The following is a 20715-nucleotide window of genomic DNA, read 5'->3' as shown; positions in this document are numbered from 1 at the left end:
ACCCACATATCAAACCAGCCTTTCTCCCAAAATATTTGTTCACGTGCAAATAATCCCTTTAATGTGTATCAGCAAAACAGACTCGTTCTTCGCCTCAGATCTCTAAAATAATGCTGGACACTTTCTCCATGTGGTAAAGTGGACGGTAGCCATAATTGGCAGGGTTCGGCATTTTGGGGCTGGGGTTGGTTGTTCTTGGTTTTTCTTCTTTGTCCCTCATAATCATCAATCATAATCATTCGTGATCGATCTGCCGGGCTGGCTTGACATTCTCGCCCCACCTTCGGGTGGAGTCTTCCTGGCAGTTGTCCTTCCTGCACCTGTTCTAACGCGTCTTTTCCACGAGCAGCCGCTCGGCCTGACTTTTAGAGTTCAAAGTATTATTGTAGGATCTGAAAAGCACTGAGGTGACTGTTGTTGTGACTCGGCGCTGTATTAAAAAACTGAATTGAAGAAGTTGACCTGTTTCACTAAAATTAGAACGGGTCATTTCGTAGTCGCACCCTGTTATGAAGCTTTTTAACATGTCGGTGTTCTTGCTCAGGTAGTCACGTGTGACCAGTGTCCCTCATGCTGAAACTGTATCCTGTAGGGTCCAGTAATCGACGATGGGCGGTACACTCGCTCATTCGCAGACTTTCTGATGGGCGGGGCAATGTGATCATGCACGGACTGATTTGCGCGATTACACACAGAAGGAGTCCGAACATGGACGAACTAATTTCCCCACAAAAACAAACAAACAAATCGCTGTCAGCGTTTCTGCAGCTTAAATGCAATTAAACTCTTTAACGCGCCGACTCGTCTGGAGCGCAGAGAAACAAACTTTGGACAAACTGCTGAAATGCATTGACAGACATTTCATTGATTCTGACTCTGCGCACAGATGGGTTAATTGTTAATCGCGTTAGTCTTGATGACAGCGCGTTAATGCTGACAGCACTTAAAAAGAAAAATCCTGTTGACTGCTTCTATTAGCTCCGTTATTATTAGCAAACTCACTCGTGGGCAAATGAATAAATAAATCGCCCCCTGAAAAAACGATCGATGAAAGCCTCAGCCTATCATCGATAGATAAATTTGTCCAATCGCCCAACTCTAGTATCCTGTTCATCGGATGTGTCCGAGGCAGGAGAATAACAGATCGAGCCGACTGAGTATTGGTGGGTGTCGAGTCCGCAGGTACTTCATCCTCATTGTTTGGGAATGGCCAGTGTTGGGGGCGTTGTACTAAGCTCCACTGAAATCTACTGAGTTGTTGAATGCAAGAGTAGAAAGACTGAACAATACTACAGCTGTCAAGTCTGTAAAATATCAAAGTAATCAATCAAATCGCAGATATGATTCATAACATGTATTTTTGTATAACAATGGATAAAGAATGAGCAGAAAAATCATTTTTTTAACAACCATCCACTCCAACACAAAGCGGGGGGTGGGGGGTGGCTGCAGCATCGTAAGACGTAAAAGTATGTCATCTAGCCTTCTCCTTGGTGCAGAGATGAGCGTTCACTGTTTTTCATGTAAATGATTTAACTTTGACTCGACTCCCCTTTGAGTTCAACTGATCATCAACATCAAATCCTAGAATATCTGTGTATAATATAACGTAATAGCTAGGGCTGCTCAATTAATCGAATTTTAATCTGGATTACGATCTGGGCTTTCAACGATCATTAAAAATGACCGAGCCGATTATTAGCCCCTCCCTCGTGCTTTACTCTCGCGCTGCTCCGTGTGGCAAATCGAGCGCACCTCTCTGCGTTTCAAACACGCGTCACAACAATTAAGAGCAGCGGTCTCCAACCTTTTTTGCGCCACGGACCGGTTTATGCCCGACAATATTTTCACGGACCGGCCTTTAAGGTGTCGCGGATAAATACAACAAAATAAAACTAGTACTGGTACCGAAAAAAAGAAGATTTATTCATAACACACGTGAAAAGACCCAGGAAAACCAAGTAAACGATAAAACGATAACAAAATAACGCTGAAAACCGATAAAAACCCTGAAAACTATACATTTCACACCTGAGCCTCAACTCTCGCGGCCCGGCACCAAACGACTCACGAGGCCCGGGGGTTGGGGACCGCTGATTAAGAGAACCCGAGGGAAGCTCGGGAAGCTCAGCAGAAGTTATTTGGAGAGGAGAGTGACTGCTGTTGGTTGAAGAGAGGTAAAAAACTTGAGTGGTGTGGAAACATTATGGGTTCAGAGTCAGACGTGGATCAAGTGACACAGTGTGTAAACTTTGCTACAGTGTCGTAGCTGCACCACAGAGCAACACTGCAAACTTCACTAAACATGTTTACATTTTTCATTTATTTCTTATATTGCAAACATTTGCACTGTTATCAGTATTTGCACTATTTTATATTATTTTTGACAATCTTTAAAGTCATTATTCAACATTGTTATTGTTAAATAAATATCGTCAAATAATCGAGATCTTAGTGAAAATAATCGTGATTATCATTGTTGCCATAATCGAGCAGCCATAGTAGCTGTTATATTGAACTCAATATAAAAGAAATGTATGATTTTTGCACTTTAAAGACAATTCAGTACAGAATCACTTTTCTACTTTCTATTTATTGAACTTGTATTAATCATAATGTGATTAGAAGAAACAGAAATGGTAGATGATGCATAAGGAAACCTGTGTGAAACTATCAATCACATAAAGGACACGAGGGGAGAATCCGTGTGAAGCACGATATAAAATGTGAGACATCTTTGTTTTAAAATAAAGGAAGAGACATGAAACTGTGGCCTCCCAGGGAAAGAGGCTGGCTGCCTGCTGCACTGATGTCCCATTGATTCAGGCTTTGTGGCGCACAAACACCCCCCCCCCACCATCTCCTACAGAGCTACTTAATATGTTTGAGGGGCTCCGATGCTTCTCATCTGTCAAAGGCAGCTTTTCTTTTACCCACATTAGAGGTGGCATTGGTGGGGAGGAAGGAGAATGAGTCGGTGTGGGGTTGCGGGGTGAGGTGGTACTCCTGCAGCTCTGAAGTCTGCCTGGTGGGACCAGAGCTTTATTGGCTGGAAAGGAAGCTGACAGCAGAGTTTTGAGGGCCTGAGAACTTGGATGAGAGAAAGCTTTTGAAACTAATGCCCACATCGGCCTTAGAAAGAAGAGCTGCTGTTCAGCCGCCACTTCCAGCCTGTACAACACAAACAGCCACACACACAGAAAGCACGCCGTCATAACCAAGCACAGACTCAGGACATCATGCATACATGTATTTCCTCCTGCACACACACAGACAACACATTTTGGCTTCCTTTTTAACTTTGAGTCCACGAGGTGACTGGTCGTGGGGACAGTGGCAGGGCGAGCAGAGCGGCGTCCAGGACAAAAACCAGCAGGGCCGTGGGGAAATAACAGAACCTGATGATTCACTAATTATTATTGACATGATGTGTAGCATACACTATACTGATTATTTGCTTTAATCCATAGTTTAATATGCCGGCCCACAGCCTCAACTCTTCTGTGAAGGTTGACCGTTACTCCAGAAGCACTTGTGAGGTCGAAAACTGATGAAGGACTCCGACTGGTCAAGATCTTCCACACCAAGCTCAGGAAGGGGTCATCCTTAAAATCGTTCCCACAAAGTTGGGAGCATGAAATGGTCCAAAATGTCTTTGCTCCAGCATTACGAGTTCCTGTCACTGGATCTAAGGGGCCTCAGAGTAAAATCCCACCTCCACCATCCTGGGCACAGGGCACAGTACCATTCCCCTGACAACTGCTAAACCAACACTCATCCATCGGATCGCCGGGCAAAGAAACACCGTCACAGAGACCACATCTCCACTTCCACTTCCAGTGGCGGCGTGCCACCACACACGACGCTTTGCATTGTGGTTAGTGAAACTTGGATGCAGGTAGGGCTGCTCGATTATGGCAAAAATGATAATCACGATTATTTCCACTGAGATCTCGATTATTTGACGATATTTATTTAACAATAACAATGTTGAATAATGACTTTGAAGATTGTCAAAAATAATATAAAATAGTGCAAATACTGATAACAGTGCAAATGTTTGCAATATAAGAAATAAATGAAAAATGTAAACATGTTTAGTGAACTTTGCAGTGTTGCTCTGTGGTGCAGCTACGACACTGTAGCAAAGTTTACACACTGTGTCTACTTGATCCACGTCTGACTGAACCCATAATGTTTCCACACCACTCAAGTTTTTTACCTCTTTTCAACCAACAGCAGTCACTCTCCTCTCCAAATAACTTCTGCTCAGCTTCCCGAGCTTCCCTCGGGTCCTCTTAATCAGCGGTCCCCAACCCCCGGGCCTCGGACCGGTCCGTGAGTCGTTTGGTACCGGGCCGCGAGAGTTGAGGCTCAGGTGTGAAATGTATAGTTTTCAGGGTTTTTATCGGTTTTCAGCGTTATTTTGTTATCGTTTTTATCGTTGACTCGGTTTTCTTTGGTCTTTTCACGTGTGTTATGAATAAATCTTCTTTTTTTCGGTACCGGTACTAGTTTTATTTTGTTGTATTTATCCGCAACACCTTAAAGGCCGGTCCGTGAAAATATTGTCGGGCATAAACCGGTCCGTGGTTGGAGACCGCTGCTCTTAATTGTTGTGACGCGTGTTCGAAATGCAGAGAGGTGCGCTCGATTCGCCACACGGAGCAGCGCGAGAGTAAAGCACGAGGGAGGGGCTAATAATCGGCTCAGTCATTTTTAATGATCGTTGAAAGCCCAGATCGTAATAGAGATTAAAATTCGATTAATTGAGCAGCCCTAGATGCAGCTGCTCAGCCATGGAAACCAAGAGGTCACCTGGAGTTTGGAGGTCTGCAGTGACTGACCTTACTGAAACTTCGTGACCTCTACTCAACGTGCCGCAGCATATATATCATATATCTCTGACGCTGTGATCTTACGGCCTTTGTGGCCGAGTTGCCGTCTCTCCCAGTTTTCCACAAACAGCTGTAGAATATTTAGTAATGAGGAAATCTCACGAGTGGACTTGTTGCACACTTCTAAATAATGCTCGACTATTTATGAATTTTGAACACTATGGGTGAGTTTCTTCTTAATGACCTCACTTCCCCTTTAGTTTATGTGTGCTGGTCTGGTTTTCCTCTCTCCCCCAGTGTGTCCCAGAAGGCATAGATGCATGCATGCAATAGATGCAGCAACAGAAGATGTATAGAGGTAGTTCTTGAAGGAGATCAAAAGAATATTTAATGAGAGGATCTAACCTGGAGCCAACACCTTCATCTTTCTCCCTTTCAGCAGTTTCTGCACACGGCAAAGCTCCAAGTGGTTCTCATGGTGCCGGGTGTTGTCCTCAATATGCTGGGACACCTCACACACGACCGTCACTGCTCCTGAAACAAACAGTTTTTTCAGTGTAACTTCTTTATATAATATAATATGTATATATATATATATATATATAATATGTCTGGCTAAAAAAAGTAAAAACAAAGTCATAGCGTATTATTTTGTAGCGCATGTGTCATGGTCTGGAAAATAAATCTAAAGACTGACAAAGAACAGCAAAAACATTCGTTGGTATATTTGCAAATATTACAATGATGGTTGTAAAGAACAGTGACGAATAAAAGCTATTAGTGTGAAAATGACTGCAGCACAATGTTTTTTATTTCTGTGTTTTAAAAAGATGGAAGTCTTAGTGGCAGGTGAGAACACCAGAGTGACCATTTTGGCTCATAAAGCACAATAATAATAATAATAATAATAATAATAATAATAATAATAATAATATGATGATGATGATGATGAAGTATGGTGATTTGTGGGGTTCCTCACAGAAAATAATAAGTAAAAGGGAACTCATACTGAACATCTCATTTTGTGTGAACCTGTTCGAATATGAATTTTGTCAGAAATGTGCACATCCAAGAGTTTGACTATTAACAGCTATGTTCGGTACTGTAACACTTTAAAACATACTGTTGGCTGTAGGGCTGCCACAAACGATTATTTTGATAGTCGACTAGTCACCGATTATTTTTGCGATTAGTCGACTAATCAGATCATCATCCATTGGACTAAAACGTACAGCTTATTGCACCAGCAGCATCTGCTCTTATATAACTATCATTAGCTTACAGCTTTAAGTGTTTAAGGTATGTGCTAACTAAAAATAAAGACAAGATGATAGTTTATTAAATTTTAATGAAGTTTGCAGATTGTTTCGGTGAAGTTTAATAAACTCCTTGCTATCTAAAATATAACAGGACACCGGAGTATATTCTCCAGCATCTCACACTTCTGATAATCAGCTGTCTGCTTGATGTTTATTCAGCTGTGTAAAAACTATAACTTTAATCTCAGCCAAACCGATTTACTCAGGAACAAATAAAATACTGAAAAAAGCTGAACAATAACATTTTTAAGTTATCTAAGTGACTTATATATCATGTTTAACCTGAGTAGCGAAAGACGGCGGTGGGTTTGAAAATGGTTTGCCGGGAGTCCGGTGTTTTCACGGCTCTAGTTAGCCTAGCCCCCGGCTAGCTATCGAGCTAGTGGGTAACAGACGTCTCCGAAAACGTCGGAGCGCTTTTGAAAATATGTGGTGTCTTGATAAACTGAGCAGATATTTGAGGTTTACACAGCTACATTCTCGCCTGAAAATATGTTAAACGTTTATTTTGTGACCCAGAAAGAATAATAAGAGTAATATTAAAACTAACTAGCTGCCGCCATTGTTGGAAACTGAGCTGGGCTGCGCTATGAATTCTGGGACTCAGCTTCTTCTTCTTCGGGGTTTAACGGCAGCTGGCATCCTTGTACATGCAGTGCTGCCATCTTCTGTTTCAGTCCGTTATTACACTCTTAAATCCTACTACTTATTCCTGCGTCTTTTGGGATCTTACAAAGCTTCAAACGACGCGTCGACTATTAAATCAGTCGTTGACGATTTTGATAGTCGATGTAATCGTGACTAGTCGACTAATCGTGGCAGCCCTAGTTGGCTGTTAATAGTACTGTTGTACTGTTGTACTGTTAATAAATACACATATATAATACACCTATAGGAATGTAAGTATTTCCCAGTCATAACACCTGACCTGCATACTCCCCAAAAAAAAAGAAATCAATTAAAATAAACAGACAACATGTTCAAATTTAACACTGTAAGTTCATAAAGCAATGCTTACTTTCATTTTGACAGTCCAGACTTGACAATTTGCACGAGTAGATTTTATTAGAATTGCCACAGTTGTTGGGAAAATATGAACAGGTAGAGATGGAGGCTCATCGCTGCTGAAGTTCAGGCTGTGGCTGCTGAGCCGGGTTCAGCACTCAGCTTTAACATTCTTGGCTAGCTTATTGTTAGCAGGCTGTCTGTGCAGATACCTGCAACGAGCCAAAGGTTTGCTTGCTAATGCAGTCGTTTCTATCCTGATGCAGCTTCCAATGTAACATTGCGCTCTTATCCATTTGTGCAATGAAAATAAAAGCATGTCCATGTCCAGGTTCTAGATTGCACGACTATTTTACTGCTCTGGCACACAAACTGAAATCAGCTGATTGTAGTTGAAGTGGAATCAATAAGATGAATCAATGGGCAAACAGGCTAACAATTCCAGGGAATTGAACCACCCAGTATAACTCCACTCCTGGCGGTCAGCTCTCCGAGTCAAGTTACTTTTTTTGTACCGAGTTAAATGGTAAATGGTCTGTATTTGTATAGCGCTTTACACTACAGTCATCCACCCATTCACACACACATTCACACACTGGTGATGGCAGCTACTTTGCAGCCACAGCTGCCCTGGGGCGCACTGACAGAGGCGAGGCTGCCGGACACTGGCGCCACCGGGCCCTCTGACCACCACCAGTAGGCAACGGGTGAAGTGTCTTGCCCAAGGACACAACGACCAAGACTGTTGGAGCCGGGGCTTGAACCGGCAACCTTCCAATTACAAGACGAACTGCCAACTCTTGTATAGTGTTAAGACACACTATACAAGAGTTCGCTATGATCGGACGACCTTATTACAACTGAGAGAGCGCAGTCCTTCCTGGAATCCTACCCTGAGCTTTCAGGTTGTGCTGACTCGACGCTAGGCCGGCCCCTGACAGGGAGCCCTCCTAGCAACAGGCCGAAGCAGAGGCGAGGCAGTCGGGGAGCAACTGACCAGAAGCTCCGCCCTTTGGTTAGCAACGAAAGGCTAACCCTCCCGGTCATACGGTTCAGTCCCTGGAAAATAAAATGGACGACTCCAGGCCTGGATTTCTCCACAGAAGGAGATTCAGGATTGCTCCATATTGTGTTTCTGCGAAGCCTGGCTGCGGGAAAGGACACCCGACGAGGCACTAACAACAGACGGCTACACAGTCTACAGGAAGGACTGATGTGCTGCGGATAGCGGTAAGACTCCCGGTGCAGGAGCTGCCCTCAAACAATCATGGTGTACTGACTGTAAGATCATTTCACCCTGAAGCTGATGCCATTGTACCTGCCCAGAGAATTGCAATGCATCATTGTGAGTGTTGTGTACATACCCCCCTCCACTGAGGAGGAGGCTGCATTAAAGGAGCTACATGACATGATTAATAATAATAATAATAATGATTGCATTTATATAGCGCTGTAAAATTCCACTATTCATTCACTCTCACATTCACACACTGGTGGAGGCAGCTACAGTTGTAGCCACAGCTGCTCTGGGGCAGACTGACAGAAGCGAGGCTGCCATATCGCGCCATCGGCCCCTCTGGACAACACCAGGATTAATGAATATGAAAACATATCCTGATGCCGCTGTTATCATTCTGGGAGATTTTAACCACTGCAATCTTGGGAAAAACATGCCCAAACCACATTAGTTTGTGACCTTCCCCACCAGGAGAAATGAACACTGGACCACTGCTCCAGCAACCAGGGCTGGGCCATATCACACCGTTCACAGTGATACCGGTGTAATGTTGGGCAACGACAGGAAAATGAAATATGGCGATAGAATATGGGTAAAACCATATTCTATCGCCATGTGTGTGTATAAGCTCTTTTTAAGTTCTGTGGATATTCTACATGGTTATGCTGAGGATGTGTCGGCCAGTTTCCACTGGAAATGCCTTTTGGTTAAACTGTCAGCGAGGAATTTGCATTTGCACTGTTACATTTTTATATAACTTTAATGCACTTAAAACAGCTGCTTGTTTAAGTGAAAACACATTGATGGGTTTTTTTGCACTAATAAAGTTGTGGAGTTGTAAAGTATTTTGTCTCGTGTCAATTATATTGTTATTGCAAATTTTATATATATGTATATGGTGATAAATACTTTTGGTCGCCCTGCTCTACCAGCAACATCAGAAACACCTTTTCAGCTGAACCAAAGACACTTTGAAAAGTCTGATCACCTAGTGATCCGCCTCAGTTTATGACAAAAGGCTCCAGACAAAGTGCAAAAGTCTAGTCTGGGAATCAAATCTTTCACAAACTACAGGAGAACCACAACTACCACAGACACCTGAGATGTCCCCTCCCACACAGCCCAAACACCTACACCAGGTTTGACAGGCTGGACACAGACACACCCTCAGACAGAAGCAGCTGTGTGAGGCAGTGGATCTGTCACACAGCTGGATTAATTAAAAAGAGCACAGCTTGGTTCTACGTGCACCTTTTTAACTTTGAACTTTGAACCTTCAAACATCTCTGCTGTGCGTGTCAGCCTCTTGTCTGTTATTTAAATCTGTTGTGTTACTATTTACATATGTGCAGGTAACATCGTTGGTGCGCCTACAGTTGTATTGTATGTGTACAATAACATTAAACAGCTGTTCTGTTTTCACCATTTCTTTTCTTCATTAAAACACAGCGATGCACATTAAATATGATACACTGAAAGAAAAAACCTCGACCTCATGTCTGAACCTTAGTTATGTCCATGACTAGGATGAGTGTATCAACACAAACTGACTTGCATGTTAAAAAGAAACAAAAAAAAAATGTTTTACTTTCTTGTGCAAAGCTTTAAAATATTTGCCTCAGAACAAATAAGCAAATCATCAAAACAGACAGAAGCCTCCAATTACTGTGTGCCAGCTATAATAATTGCTGCAAACATTTAGAACCACATCATTAGCATGTCCAAAATAACAACAAACAGATGGATTTTTATTTCAAGCTCAACTTTGCTGCTCTCATTACGAACGCTGAACCTCAGCAGATGAACCTGATCCTCGGGGCAACTTGTCTACACTGAAATAATCACAGCCTAATTGGCTCACTTAACTTCACAACAATTAAAGTATAAACCAAACACGGCGTCCGTGTAGATGTTTTCTCTTTGTTGTGCATGTTTGGAGTCTTTTTCATTTCCTGCTTTAGAATAACAACACCTACTAATTAGCATGTTCTTGTGCTGAGTTCTGGACGATGCATCAATAATACATGAATTAGACTCTAAAGACATCCACACTCCTCACAGCTCTTTATTCTGCTTATTTTCTCTTTAGATGGTGTTTGACCACAACAGGAGGATTGGAGAGCTGCTGCTAGTCAGGTCAGACTTGGTTACTATTGGAGGTGGGAATCACCATACATCCCACGATATGATATTATCACAATACTTAACACACGATACGATATTATTGCAATTTTTAAAATATTTTGCGATATTCAGATTCTGTACATAAAGGTAAACTTTATCAATATTCATTTTCTCTAATATCAAAGTCTCACACTCAGTCTTTCTCTCATTTCAGTTTGATTGTTGACAAACTGAACGGTTTGTATTACAGTCTAGTCCAACTTAACTGAATCAACCATCTGGTACAATTATAGCTATTCTGAACTATGCAGTTTATGAAAACTATGCAGCCCCTTCAGCAACTGAAGAATTTGAAAGTAAATTAAAACAAAATATAATTTTACATTAAATAAAAAAGTTTTAAACTTAATTAAAATAAAACATGTCTTAAATTAAAATAAGTAAACTGTCATGTTTATTGCTGCCAAAAACAAGTTAAACACATTTGGACAGTGAAGGAATGTCAGGATTCTTGCTCAGAAAAAGGATCAACATGCTCTGAAGTCAGAGCACAAAAACCTTTTTGTAACAAAATATCGATTTCTGCTGTCCCTGTATCCATACATTATTACAAACAAAATATCACCATACTACACAGTATCCATTTTTCCCCCCCACCCCTAGTTACTGTACGAGTCAGACACTGGAGCACCACAGGAAACAGTAACAAAGAACCGGAGAAGCAAATGGATACAAGAAATGAACAACAAAGTCTCGTGTGATATTTGTTAGTCTGCTTAATTTCATACAACACAATTTATGTGAGATTCTTTTTTTAAACAATTCCCTTTACAATCCAGGCAGGCTGACACACACACAGACACACACACACGCACACACACACACACACACACACACACACACACACACACACACAGAAAAGCAGCAGAGTTTAAAAACAGATCTCTAATGAGAAGAGGAAAAGTGGTGGTGAGGTAAAGTTAGATATGTTCCCTCATCTTAGAGTCAGAGGCTGTTTTAATTTGTAAGCAGAGGCAGCACACCAGCAATGGGATTTTAATTGATACACATAAATAATTCTTTGTGTATATTTGCACTTGAGTCAGATTTGCTGTTTATTTGACGATTGAAAATAGTCATTATCGAGATTCGTGTTGATGTTGAAGATTTTATTTATTAATAAAGCTCGCCCCTTAATATCCTCTGATCCGTTCCCAATTAATTAAGTCAAAATCCACATCAAACTAGAACTTACACAAATACCAAGCTCTGCCTTTTATTTCTCTTCTAGTCGAGCGCTACGACAAAAAAACACAAATGAAAGCGAAACACTGCTCTTATTTTTGCTCAGATAAAATAATGAGGGCTGTCTGTGAATACGAGCCAGTCTGCTATGATGAAGGTTTTTAACAGGTTGTTTTGTTTCGGGTTTTTCTCCTCAGTCTGTTTTCCTGCTGATGGGAAACTAGCTTTACATTCGTCACATGTAAATCGCAGTCAGCTTTTGTTTTTGACAAACTAACGATGTTCACACTGTGAAACAGAGACATTTTTCAGTAATATTAACCTTAGCTTCTACAGCTACATCGTTCTATAACAAAACATCACAGTCAACCTGCAGACAACAGTACTACTGGGGCCGGGCCACATCAGACAGAATGGAGACATGAGGTCACAACAGCAGCTACTGAACAGAAGCTGGTTGGTAATAACTGGGGCTGGGCCACATCATACCGTTCACACTGATACCGGTGTAATGTTGGACAACAATAAGAAAATGAAACATGGCGCTAGAATATGGGTAAAACGCGCATGCGCAGTGCCTTTGTTTACATAGCACGTGGCGGCGACGCAGAATGAGAAGAGTGAAAGTGGATCGTTAAATGAAACAGATGAACCTGAACTGGTTTGTAAAAATGCTGCAGCTTCACTGGTGTGGAACTGGTTTAGCTTTCATCAGATACACAACAAAGCACTATTTTTGGTAGCGCATGCTAGCGGGCCGTCGTTATTACCGTGTTGTTTGGAAAATACGGCGCACTTAAAATCAATCCTTTGATTTTTCTGAAAGTCGACAGAGCCCCTTATAACCCCGTGTACCTTATGTATGAACTCTGGTTGTGTTTACTGACCTCGAAACGATTTTATGTTCACGGCGCTCGAAAATCTGTCAGATGTTTCAGTACGACTTTGCTAAGCTACGAAGCCGCACCGCTTGATGGATTGTCGGAGCATTACGGCTATCGTAGGCGGAGCCTCGCGGAGTGATACGTACTGTGCTTCAACATAATGTTACCGTATTGTGTGTGTATAACCTCTTTTTAAGTGTTGTGGATATTATACATGGTTATGCTGAGGATATGTCAGCCAGTTTCCACTGGAAACGCCTTTTGGTTAAACTGTCAGCAACGAATTTGCATTTGCACTGTTACATTTTTATATAACTTTAATGCAGATAAAAACAGCTGCTTGTTTAAGTGAAAATACATTGATGGTTTTTTGCACTAATAAAGTTGTGGAGTTGTAAAGTATTTGTCTCGTGTCATTTATATCGTTATCGCAAATTTTCAAATGTATATGGTGATAAATATTTTTGGTCGCCCTGCTCTAGTTAGTACAGACGGCAGCAAAGACACTTACTTAAAAGCTGTTCATATTCTGGATGGTCTGCACTGATGTTGGCTGTCAGATCCTGCAGGAAATGTTTATACCTGTGAGAAGACAGAAAAGAAATAAGGTCACAATATTACCTGACAATAGAAACGTAGTTTCCTCCATTCTCAGAGTTATAGCCACTGTTGAACAGGACACTCTTGGCTCTGTAATTGTGGACTGGTTACATTCAAACAGTGTCAAAAAAGCCTAACGAGCCAAAGAAATGTGCGAACTGTCACGACTAATTCAGATGGAAAGATCGAGTTTTACTTTGAAGTATTTTTGCCCGAGATGACGACAGACAGATACAGCAGTACCTTGATGAGAGGGAGAGCTGCTCTGGTCTGATCGTATCCTTCTCATAGTGAACAAATGAAATCCTGACTTTTACTCCAGGTGCAGATTAGAAATCATGTTTGAATTAAAGCCCCCCAAAAACAACTAAATGGCATTTTCTGTATGTGTGAATAAAACCTGGAACAATAAGTCGATGCAGCTGCACAGTTTACACGGCAACTTTAATTTTATTAAAGACACACGTGAACAAAAGAAACCTACAGAGAATTAGAGCGCTTAATAAATAAACTTATTTTGGTTGCAGTAATAAATGCCGGTGCATGCAAGCTACAGTCACAGATAACATGTTCAGTATTTTTCTATGTTGTCATAAATATAAGCAATGCAATTTTTTAAATAATGTGATATAATTTTGAGGCTATAAAAGCCCCCCCAGTTTCTCCTCACACACAGGAGCACATACGAGTCGTGCTGCCGGGTTGATGCCTGCTACAGCCCAGTCTAGCTCTCCTCTCTCCTGGAGACTGTCCCAGGGACGTTCTTATTCATTCATATCCTCTTGAGATCCAGCCTATTCGTTATGTCCTCTGTAGTGGACAAAAAAAGGTAAACTGAAAGAAACTTTTTATCCTCAGTTCTCAGGAGGTTAAAGCACCAAATCATAACAACAGATGCCTCGAGGCACTTTACATTAAAAGGTAAAAACCCTACAATGTAGAGAAAAGAGAGGAATGATTGTTTTGTGTTTTATACAAAACAGTATTTATTCTTTGTTGCAGGTTGTTAAAGCTGCTCTCTTTTTAGGTAGTAAATCATCGAGACCGGCGGGCTGTTAGACATGCCTGCTCTCATTGTGTGATCACTAACAGGATGACACTTTCTGAATCACCTAAACACAACAACAGTTTTATAAAGAATGGTGTGGCACGACGCTAATCCGGAATTATTTGTATATATTTATGGTGATATCTGGCTCACTTTAGAGATGTGAGTGCAGGTCAGATTTTTGCTGTCAGCTGTATTTTGTTTAGCCCCAGATAATACTGAAAGGTAAATACACATATTTTAAATACTGTCAACTTTCCACTGTAGGTGCCTGACCATAGACCATAGCAGACCCCAATGCAATTCCAGTCCACCACTTAAGAGTGTTGTACTTTTTTCAAAAAGCTAAACTGACACAGGACCAACAAAAATTATAATTATTCAACAACAAATTGTGTGTGTGCCAACTTGGCAATAAAGGTGATTCAGATTCTGACTCATAGGTCAAGGATGCCTCTAAAAACAAACGAGTAATAATAAGTCACATGCTTGGGGTTTTTTTTCCCTGATTGGCTAAAGATTAAATTATTCAGAATCAAAGGAAAATCACCTGCAATATAAAGTAGTATAACTCTTAAACATTTTTAATTTGGGTTTTATGTATATATATATATATAAAAAATGAATGTTTTTTTAAGTTATTTAAACTTGTTCAAATTCAGTTTAAATATGTTCAGATTCAATTCCACACAAAAAAGTTTAAGCCTCTGCCTAAGACAACAGTTGTGACGAGCGTCCCTTTCCTAAGAAATCCATGCTCCTTTTTACTGGGACGATGTGACCTTGAAGTGCATTGACAGCTGACATTGATTTCCACTGTGCTCGTCTCTGCCTTTGCAGTCTTCCCTTTTTCTTTTTTTTAGTCTGGGCTTGTTACAGAGACAAAGTGGTGCCAGTGAACGAGGCGAGTTGTAATGCTAGCACCCTGCAAATCATTGCTTCTGGTCCATTTGGTGGAATGAGTTTAATAAGGGATGTTACAGAGCACCAACGATAAAGTGTAATAGTGCAAGTACTATTTGAAAAACACTGTGAAAAACTATAGCACCATACCTCATTTCTTAGTGTTTTGCTTGAAAAACTGGGTTCAGGAATTTACTGAAACATGAAAACAAACATGGAAATCCAGTGTAGAGGGCTTCAACTCTATGGGAAGGCTTTCCACAGGGATGTGTTCATGGGAATATTCGAGCATCCTTCTGGAAGAGCATTTGTGAGGTCAGACACTGGTGTTGGACAAGACGGCCTGGCTCACAGTCTGTGCTCTAATTCAGCGGTCTCCAACCTTTTTTGCGCCACAGACCGGTTTATGCCCGACGATATTTTCACGGACTGGCCTTTAACCCTTTAAGACCTACCATAGAACCAAGTCCGCCAGAGCTGATATTATATGTTTACATGCTGTGGAGCCATTTTTGGGAGCATTTCAAGTTGCTATACATCAATACAACCATTACAGCCCAAATTTTAATAATATGTCTGCATTAAGTGCATAGTAATTACATAAATTGCAAAAAAGTGCAATAAACTACAAAATAATTGAAAATCGTTTTTGTTTTTTTAACATATATTTCTAGTTAGAGAAATTTAAGAGGCTTATCCCTCAAAACTGTAAATACAAAAAAGTTGCACAAAATAGTTTCCCACCACAGGAAATTTATTTTAAGTGTCTTCATAGTTTTATTTTTGAAATACACCAATTTTTATACACTGCAGGAAAAACGAAAATAAATATTATAATGCAAATTTGCAAAAAAGCAGCATATGCATCAAAATAAACTATTTCCAGCAGTGCAATATGAGTCCTAAGCATCCCAGAAACCACACAGAAAGTCATAAAGTCAAACATAACTTTTAAAAACACCAGTATAGGCTCATGAGGCCACGATGGTAAAAAAACTACATTTCCGCAAAATGACGTCACTTCCTGTTTCGGGCAGGTCATGGCGGACATGTGATAGTTCGCGCTGATGGACGTAGGAAGTGTTATGAACAGCTGATCGGATCGGCAAAGCGTGTTTCTGGAATATTATGTTTTTGTTGCTGCAAGTGCTTTTTATGCAGTTTTTGCAAAGTTATATGTGGAAGGAAACTGTGACCGAGGACAAGCTGATGGCATAAGATGTAAGTACAACTCCTCCGGTTTCATATGCAAAAAAAATTATTGCGCTAGCTCACGTGGTTGCAGAGCTACAAGGATTTAAAAATAGTTACGCAAAACAGAGCGTGCTGCTCTGACCGGCTTTAAAGGGTTAAGGTGTCGCGGATAAATACAACAAAATAAAACTAGTACCGGTACCGAAAAAAAGAAGATTTATTCATAACACACGTGAAAAGACCCAGGAAAACCGAGTAAACGATAAAAACGATAACAAAATAACGCTGAAAACGATTAAAAACCCTGAAAACTATACATTTCACACCTGAGCCTCAACTCTCGCGGCCCGGTACCAAACGACTCACGGACCGGTACCGGTCCGAGGCCCGGGGGTTGGGGACCGCTGGTCTAATTCACCCCACAGGTCTTCTAAATGGGTTGAGGTTAGGACTCTGTGCAGCCCACACCTTGCTTTGTTGGATCAGGAAGGGGCCATCCCCCAAACTCTTCTTGGTATGCTGAAGCATTAAGAGTTCCTTTCAATGGAAATAAGGGGCCAACTAAACACCATAATCTCTCTTCCCCTAAACGTTACACTTGGCGCACTGCAGTTAGAAAAGTACTATTTTCCTTTCAACCGCCAAACTCAGACTCGTCTATTAGATAACCAGATGGAAAAGCGTGATTCATCAATCCAGAGAACAAATCTCCACTTCTCTAGAGTCCAGTAGCGCCATGCTTTACACCAGGCAGGTAATCTCAGGCAGCGGATCTCTACACGCTGTTTTTGAGGTAATCTGAACGCCACATTGAGTCTGGAGGTTTGTAGCTATCGACTCTGCAGAAAGTCGGGAACCTCTGTGCACCAAGTACCTCAGCATGACCTCATGTCGACAAAGGTAGGAGGGAAAGAGAACTCGGGCCGAACCCCTTTGACCCCAGTGACCCTGTCACCAAGGATTTGTTTAACTGCCTCAGTGACCTCCCCCCTGAAGATAGACGAACTGTCCCCCTCGTCCCCAGACTCTGCCCCCTCCATCGAACACATGCTAGTGGGACTAAGGAGGTCCTCGAACTACTCCTTCCACCACCCCATAATGTTCTCAGTTGAAGTCAGCAGCGCTCCACCTGCACTATACAAAAAAGGTTTTGCGAGGTCTTAAAGTCTCTTTCCACGGCCTCTCCTTCCAACCCGAGTTTTTGCCCAAGTTCCACTTTGCCTGTCGGTACCTATCAGCTGCGTCAGAAGTCCCACAGGTTAATCAAGCCCGACAGGACTTCTTCAGCCTGGTGGCTCCCTTCAACTCTGGTGTCCACCATCTGGCTCGGGGGTTGCCTCCGAACCACATGGTGTCCAGATTATGTCCGTTATTGACATAATGTAACTTAACACTTAATTAACTAAAGTAACTTAGTAGGAGTCTGCATGATGTTTCCATATAATTACAATTACTTCTGCCTGAGATGCTATACCTTGCTTTTTCTGTATCCTGCTTTTCCACCATGTAACTACGTCAGTAATGTCCATGCACCATTTGCTTTTCTTTACAGCGCGCTCCAACGATAGTCATTTACTTACATCGGGGTTTCACATGACCAGCTGCTAGATTCTGGGTGTGTCGTATGCACAAAGGAACATAAATGCACAGTGTTGCTCTAACAATGAATACGACGCGTTGATATTACGTAACAATTGGCATCATTGTGGATGATATGATATGGCACAACTGTAGTTCAGGTACTGGGCTTGTCAGAGTGAGGGCTGTATAGCGAGCCACACGGGTGACAGATTATTTGATGTCAGAAATGCATCTTTAAAAATGTTTAAAATTTTATCAATTGAAAAATATTAAATTATTTTGTATGCATGTCACTTACAATAATTGTTCTTTGTCCTCTGATTACTACAACTTCAAAGAAGACTTAAAATGATATATTTTGGTAGCACGGGGTTAGTGTCATCAGTGGTGACTTAGATGTCAGTAGAATAATATCAAAGAAAAAAATGGATATACACCAGTAATTTGGTTTGTTAGAGTAAAAGAAACTGATTTTGTTAGCCTGGTTAATGAACTGGGTTCACATGTGGACATTTCTCTTTATTAGGACACTGATGGCTCACACCATTTCATCTTGTCTCCACTGCTCAGATCTTTGCGGAAACAGTTAATAATAATTCAGAGGACAGTTCGAAAAGGTTTCATAATATTCACACTTAAAGTTCTTCACTCTTTGAATAAATCACTGTTAGTTACCTTTTAAAGGAACGATGAGACAAAGTCGATTACAGGTCGCTTATAGTTCTCATTTACATAACGCATATGCTCTCGACTTCTATATTTACCAGCGCTTCTTCTCTTTTAAGCTATTAAAGTGTAGTAATCACCAATAAGTCCGTGTTATGTCCGCTCATCCAGAAAGGCGCCTGCTGACACCTCTTGTCTCTTAATTACAAATTCAAACCCTTAATGCGTGCATGCAAAATAATTAGAAATTTAATTTGTCTTCTATATTTACTGATGTGCAAATGCCCAAATGACCCGGTGTGTCTGCCAGACAGAGTGAGAAAAAAGTGAGTATTATCATCAGCAAAGCCATTTGCAACTCCTGCTGCAGGAGCAGAAAGCATATCTCTTTACCACCTCATGTTTTGTACAGCTCCGTTCTTCATTAGAATATCAGAACTATGAAAATGTTCAGGATTATGTTGTTGTCTCATTATATTTCCTTTGTTTTGCTGCTAATGAACAGGACAGGACGGCTAAATGAGAGCGTTCGGTTTACATTATTTGAAATGTGCCTAATAATGCTCATTAGTGTTTCCTTTGTGTTATTCTGTTTGTTTAATTAGATTTTCATTTCCACTTCCTACTAACAGAGACCATTGCTAATAATGGCTGTAATGTATTTGTTATTACATGAAAAGACAAGAAAACAGGACTTTTTTTTGTCTATTTGGGGAGGAGCGTCGAAAGTGATTTAATTTGTTGCTTGTTTTATTTGAAGTGGACTGTTTCCTTTCTTTTGCTCTTCCTCTAACAACAGATCCTTCAGTGATCCATCACAGATCCATTTCCTTCTTTATTCAGATTCTATAAATTCATTTTGAGTAAGATGAAAACACTTAACCAGGTTAGTCTTTGACCAAACCTTCATCTGCACTTCTGTCCAGCAGATGGAGTTTATTATTCGACAAACTGGAAATACTTAAGGTGGTATCACATAGGTTATAACTTAAGTCTAGTCATATAAGGTGACGTTTGATTGGTCAGCTGTCTGGCTGCACGGCTCCACTGGAGCCCCAGGAGAACTTTATTGACAAACCACTGACACCATTAAATGTGTGGATGAAGATTCTGCTTTAAACATCAACACAAGTCTGACAGGAGCCACTCACAGTTTCTCTGAATGATGTCGCTCATCCCTGTTTTCTAAAAAGGTGTTTCCTACTGTTGGACCACATATTCTGAACATAATCAATACCAGCCTTTTGTCAGGTCAAGTACCAACGAGTTTAAGCTTGCAGTTATTCATCCCTAACTTAAGAAGCCAGGCTCAGATAGTTCAGTTCAGTCAAACTTTAGACCCGTCTCTAAACTTCCTTTTCTGAGTAAGACCTTGGAAAAGGTTGTTCACACTCAGCTGATGGATTATCTAAACAACTCTCAAATGTTTGAAGGTTTTCAGTCTGACTTTAGGCCGTTTCACAGCACAGAGACAGCTCTCATAAAGGTCATGAACGATATCCTGGTAACGACAGACTGTGGTAAACATGTAGTGCTTATACTAGATATGACTGCTGCATTTGACACAGTGGATCACGACCTGCTGATCTCTCGATTACAGCTCTGTGTGGGCATTTCTGGCTCGGCACTCCTGTGGATAAAATCACATCTGTCAAACAGGAGCTTCTGTGTTAAGTTGGGCTCGTCCTCTGTGGCCCCTCTGCCGTGGGGTGTACCACAGGGATCTATTCTTGGGCCATTACTGTTTTCATCTCCTGCCACTGGGTGCGATCTTTCGTAAACACAACGTCTCATTTCATCTATATGCTGATGACTGCGGCTTTATTTTCCTTTCAGTCGTTCTGGTAGCTCCCCACTTAAATGGTAAATGGCCTGCAGACGCCTTAGTCCTTAAGGACCCCAAAGCGCTTTACACTACATTCAGTCATTCACCCATTCACACTCACATTCACACACACATTCACACACTGGTGATGGCAGCTACATTGTAGCCACAGCTGCCCTGGGGCGCACTGACAGAGGCGAGGCTGCCGGACACAGGCGCCACCGGGCCCTCTGACCACCACCAGTA

The 20715-nt window shown here is 41.3% G+C and overlaps 1 protein-coding gene across 2 annotated transcripts in view; it reads right to left on the bottom strand.

Moving 5' to 3' along the window:
* Window positions 1–20715, bottom strand: part of arhgef39 (Rho guanine nucleotide exchange factor 39) — a 58538-nt gene that overhangs the window by 18286 nt on the left and 19537 nt on the right. For both annotated transcript variants that reach the window (XM_087830902.1, XM_087830903.1), the window contains exons 6-7: window positions 13164–13234; window positions 5244–5372 (exon numbers count right to left, since the gene is read on the bottom strand). In XM_087830902.1, the coding sequence (XP_087687028.1) occupies window positions 5244–5372; window positions 13164–13234 (200 nt within the window). The remainder of the gene's footprint in view (window positions 1–5243; window positions 5373–13163; window positions 13235–20715) is intronic.

Source organism: Neolamprologus brichardi, chromosome 17, assembly GCF_056152115.1.
Source record: "Neolamprologus brichardi isolate AB-2024 chromosome 17, ASM5615211v1, whole genome shotgun sequence".
NCBI lineage: Eukaryota > Metazoa > Chordata > Actinopteri > Cichliformes > Cichlidae > Neolamprologus > Neolamprologus brichardi.
Note: the sequence above shows the minus strand (reverse complement) of the source record. Positions and strands in the feature narration are given on the sequence as shown.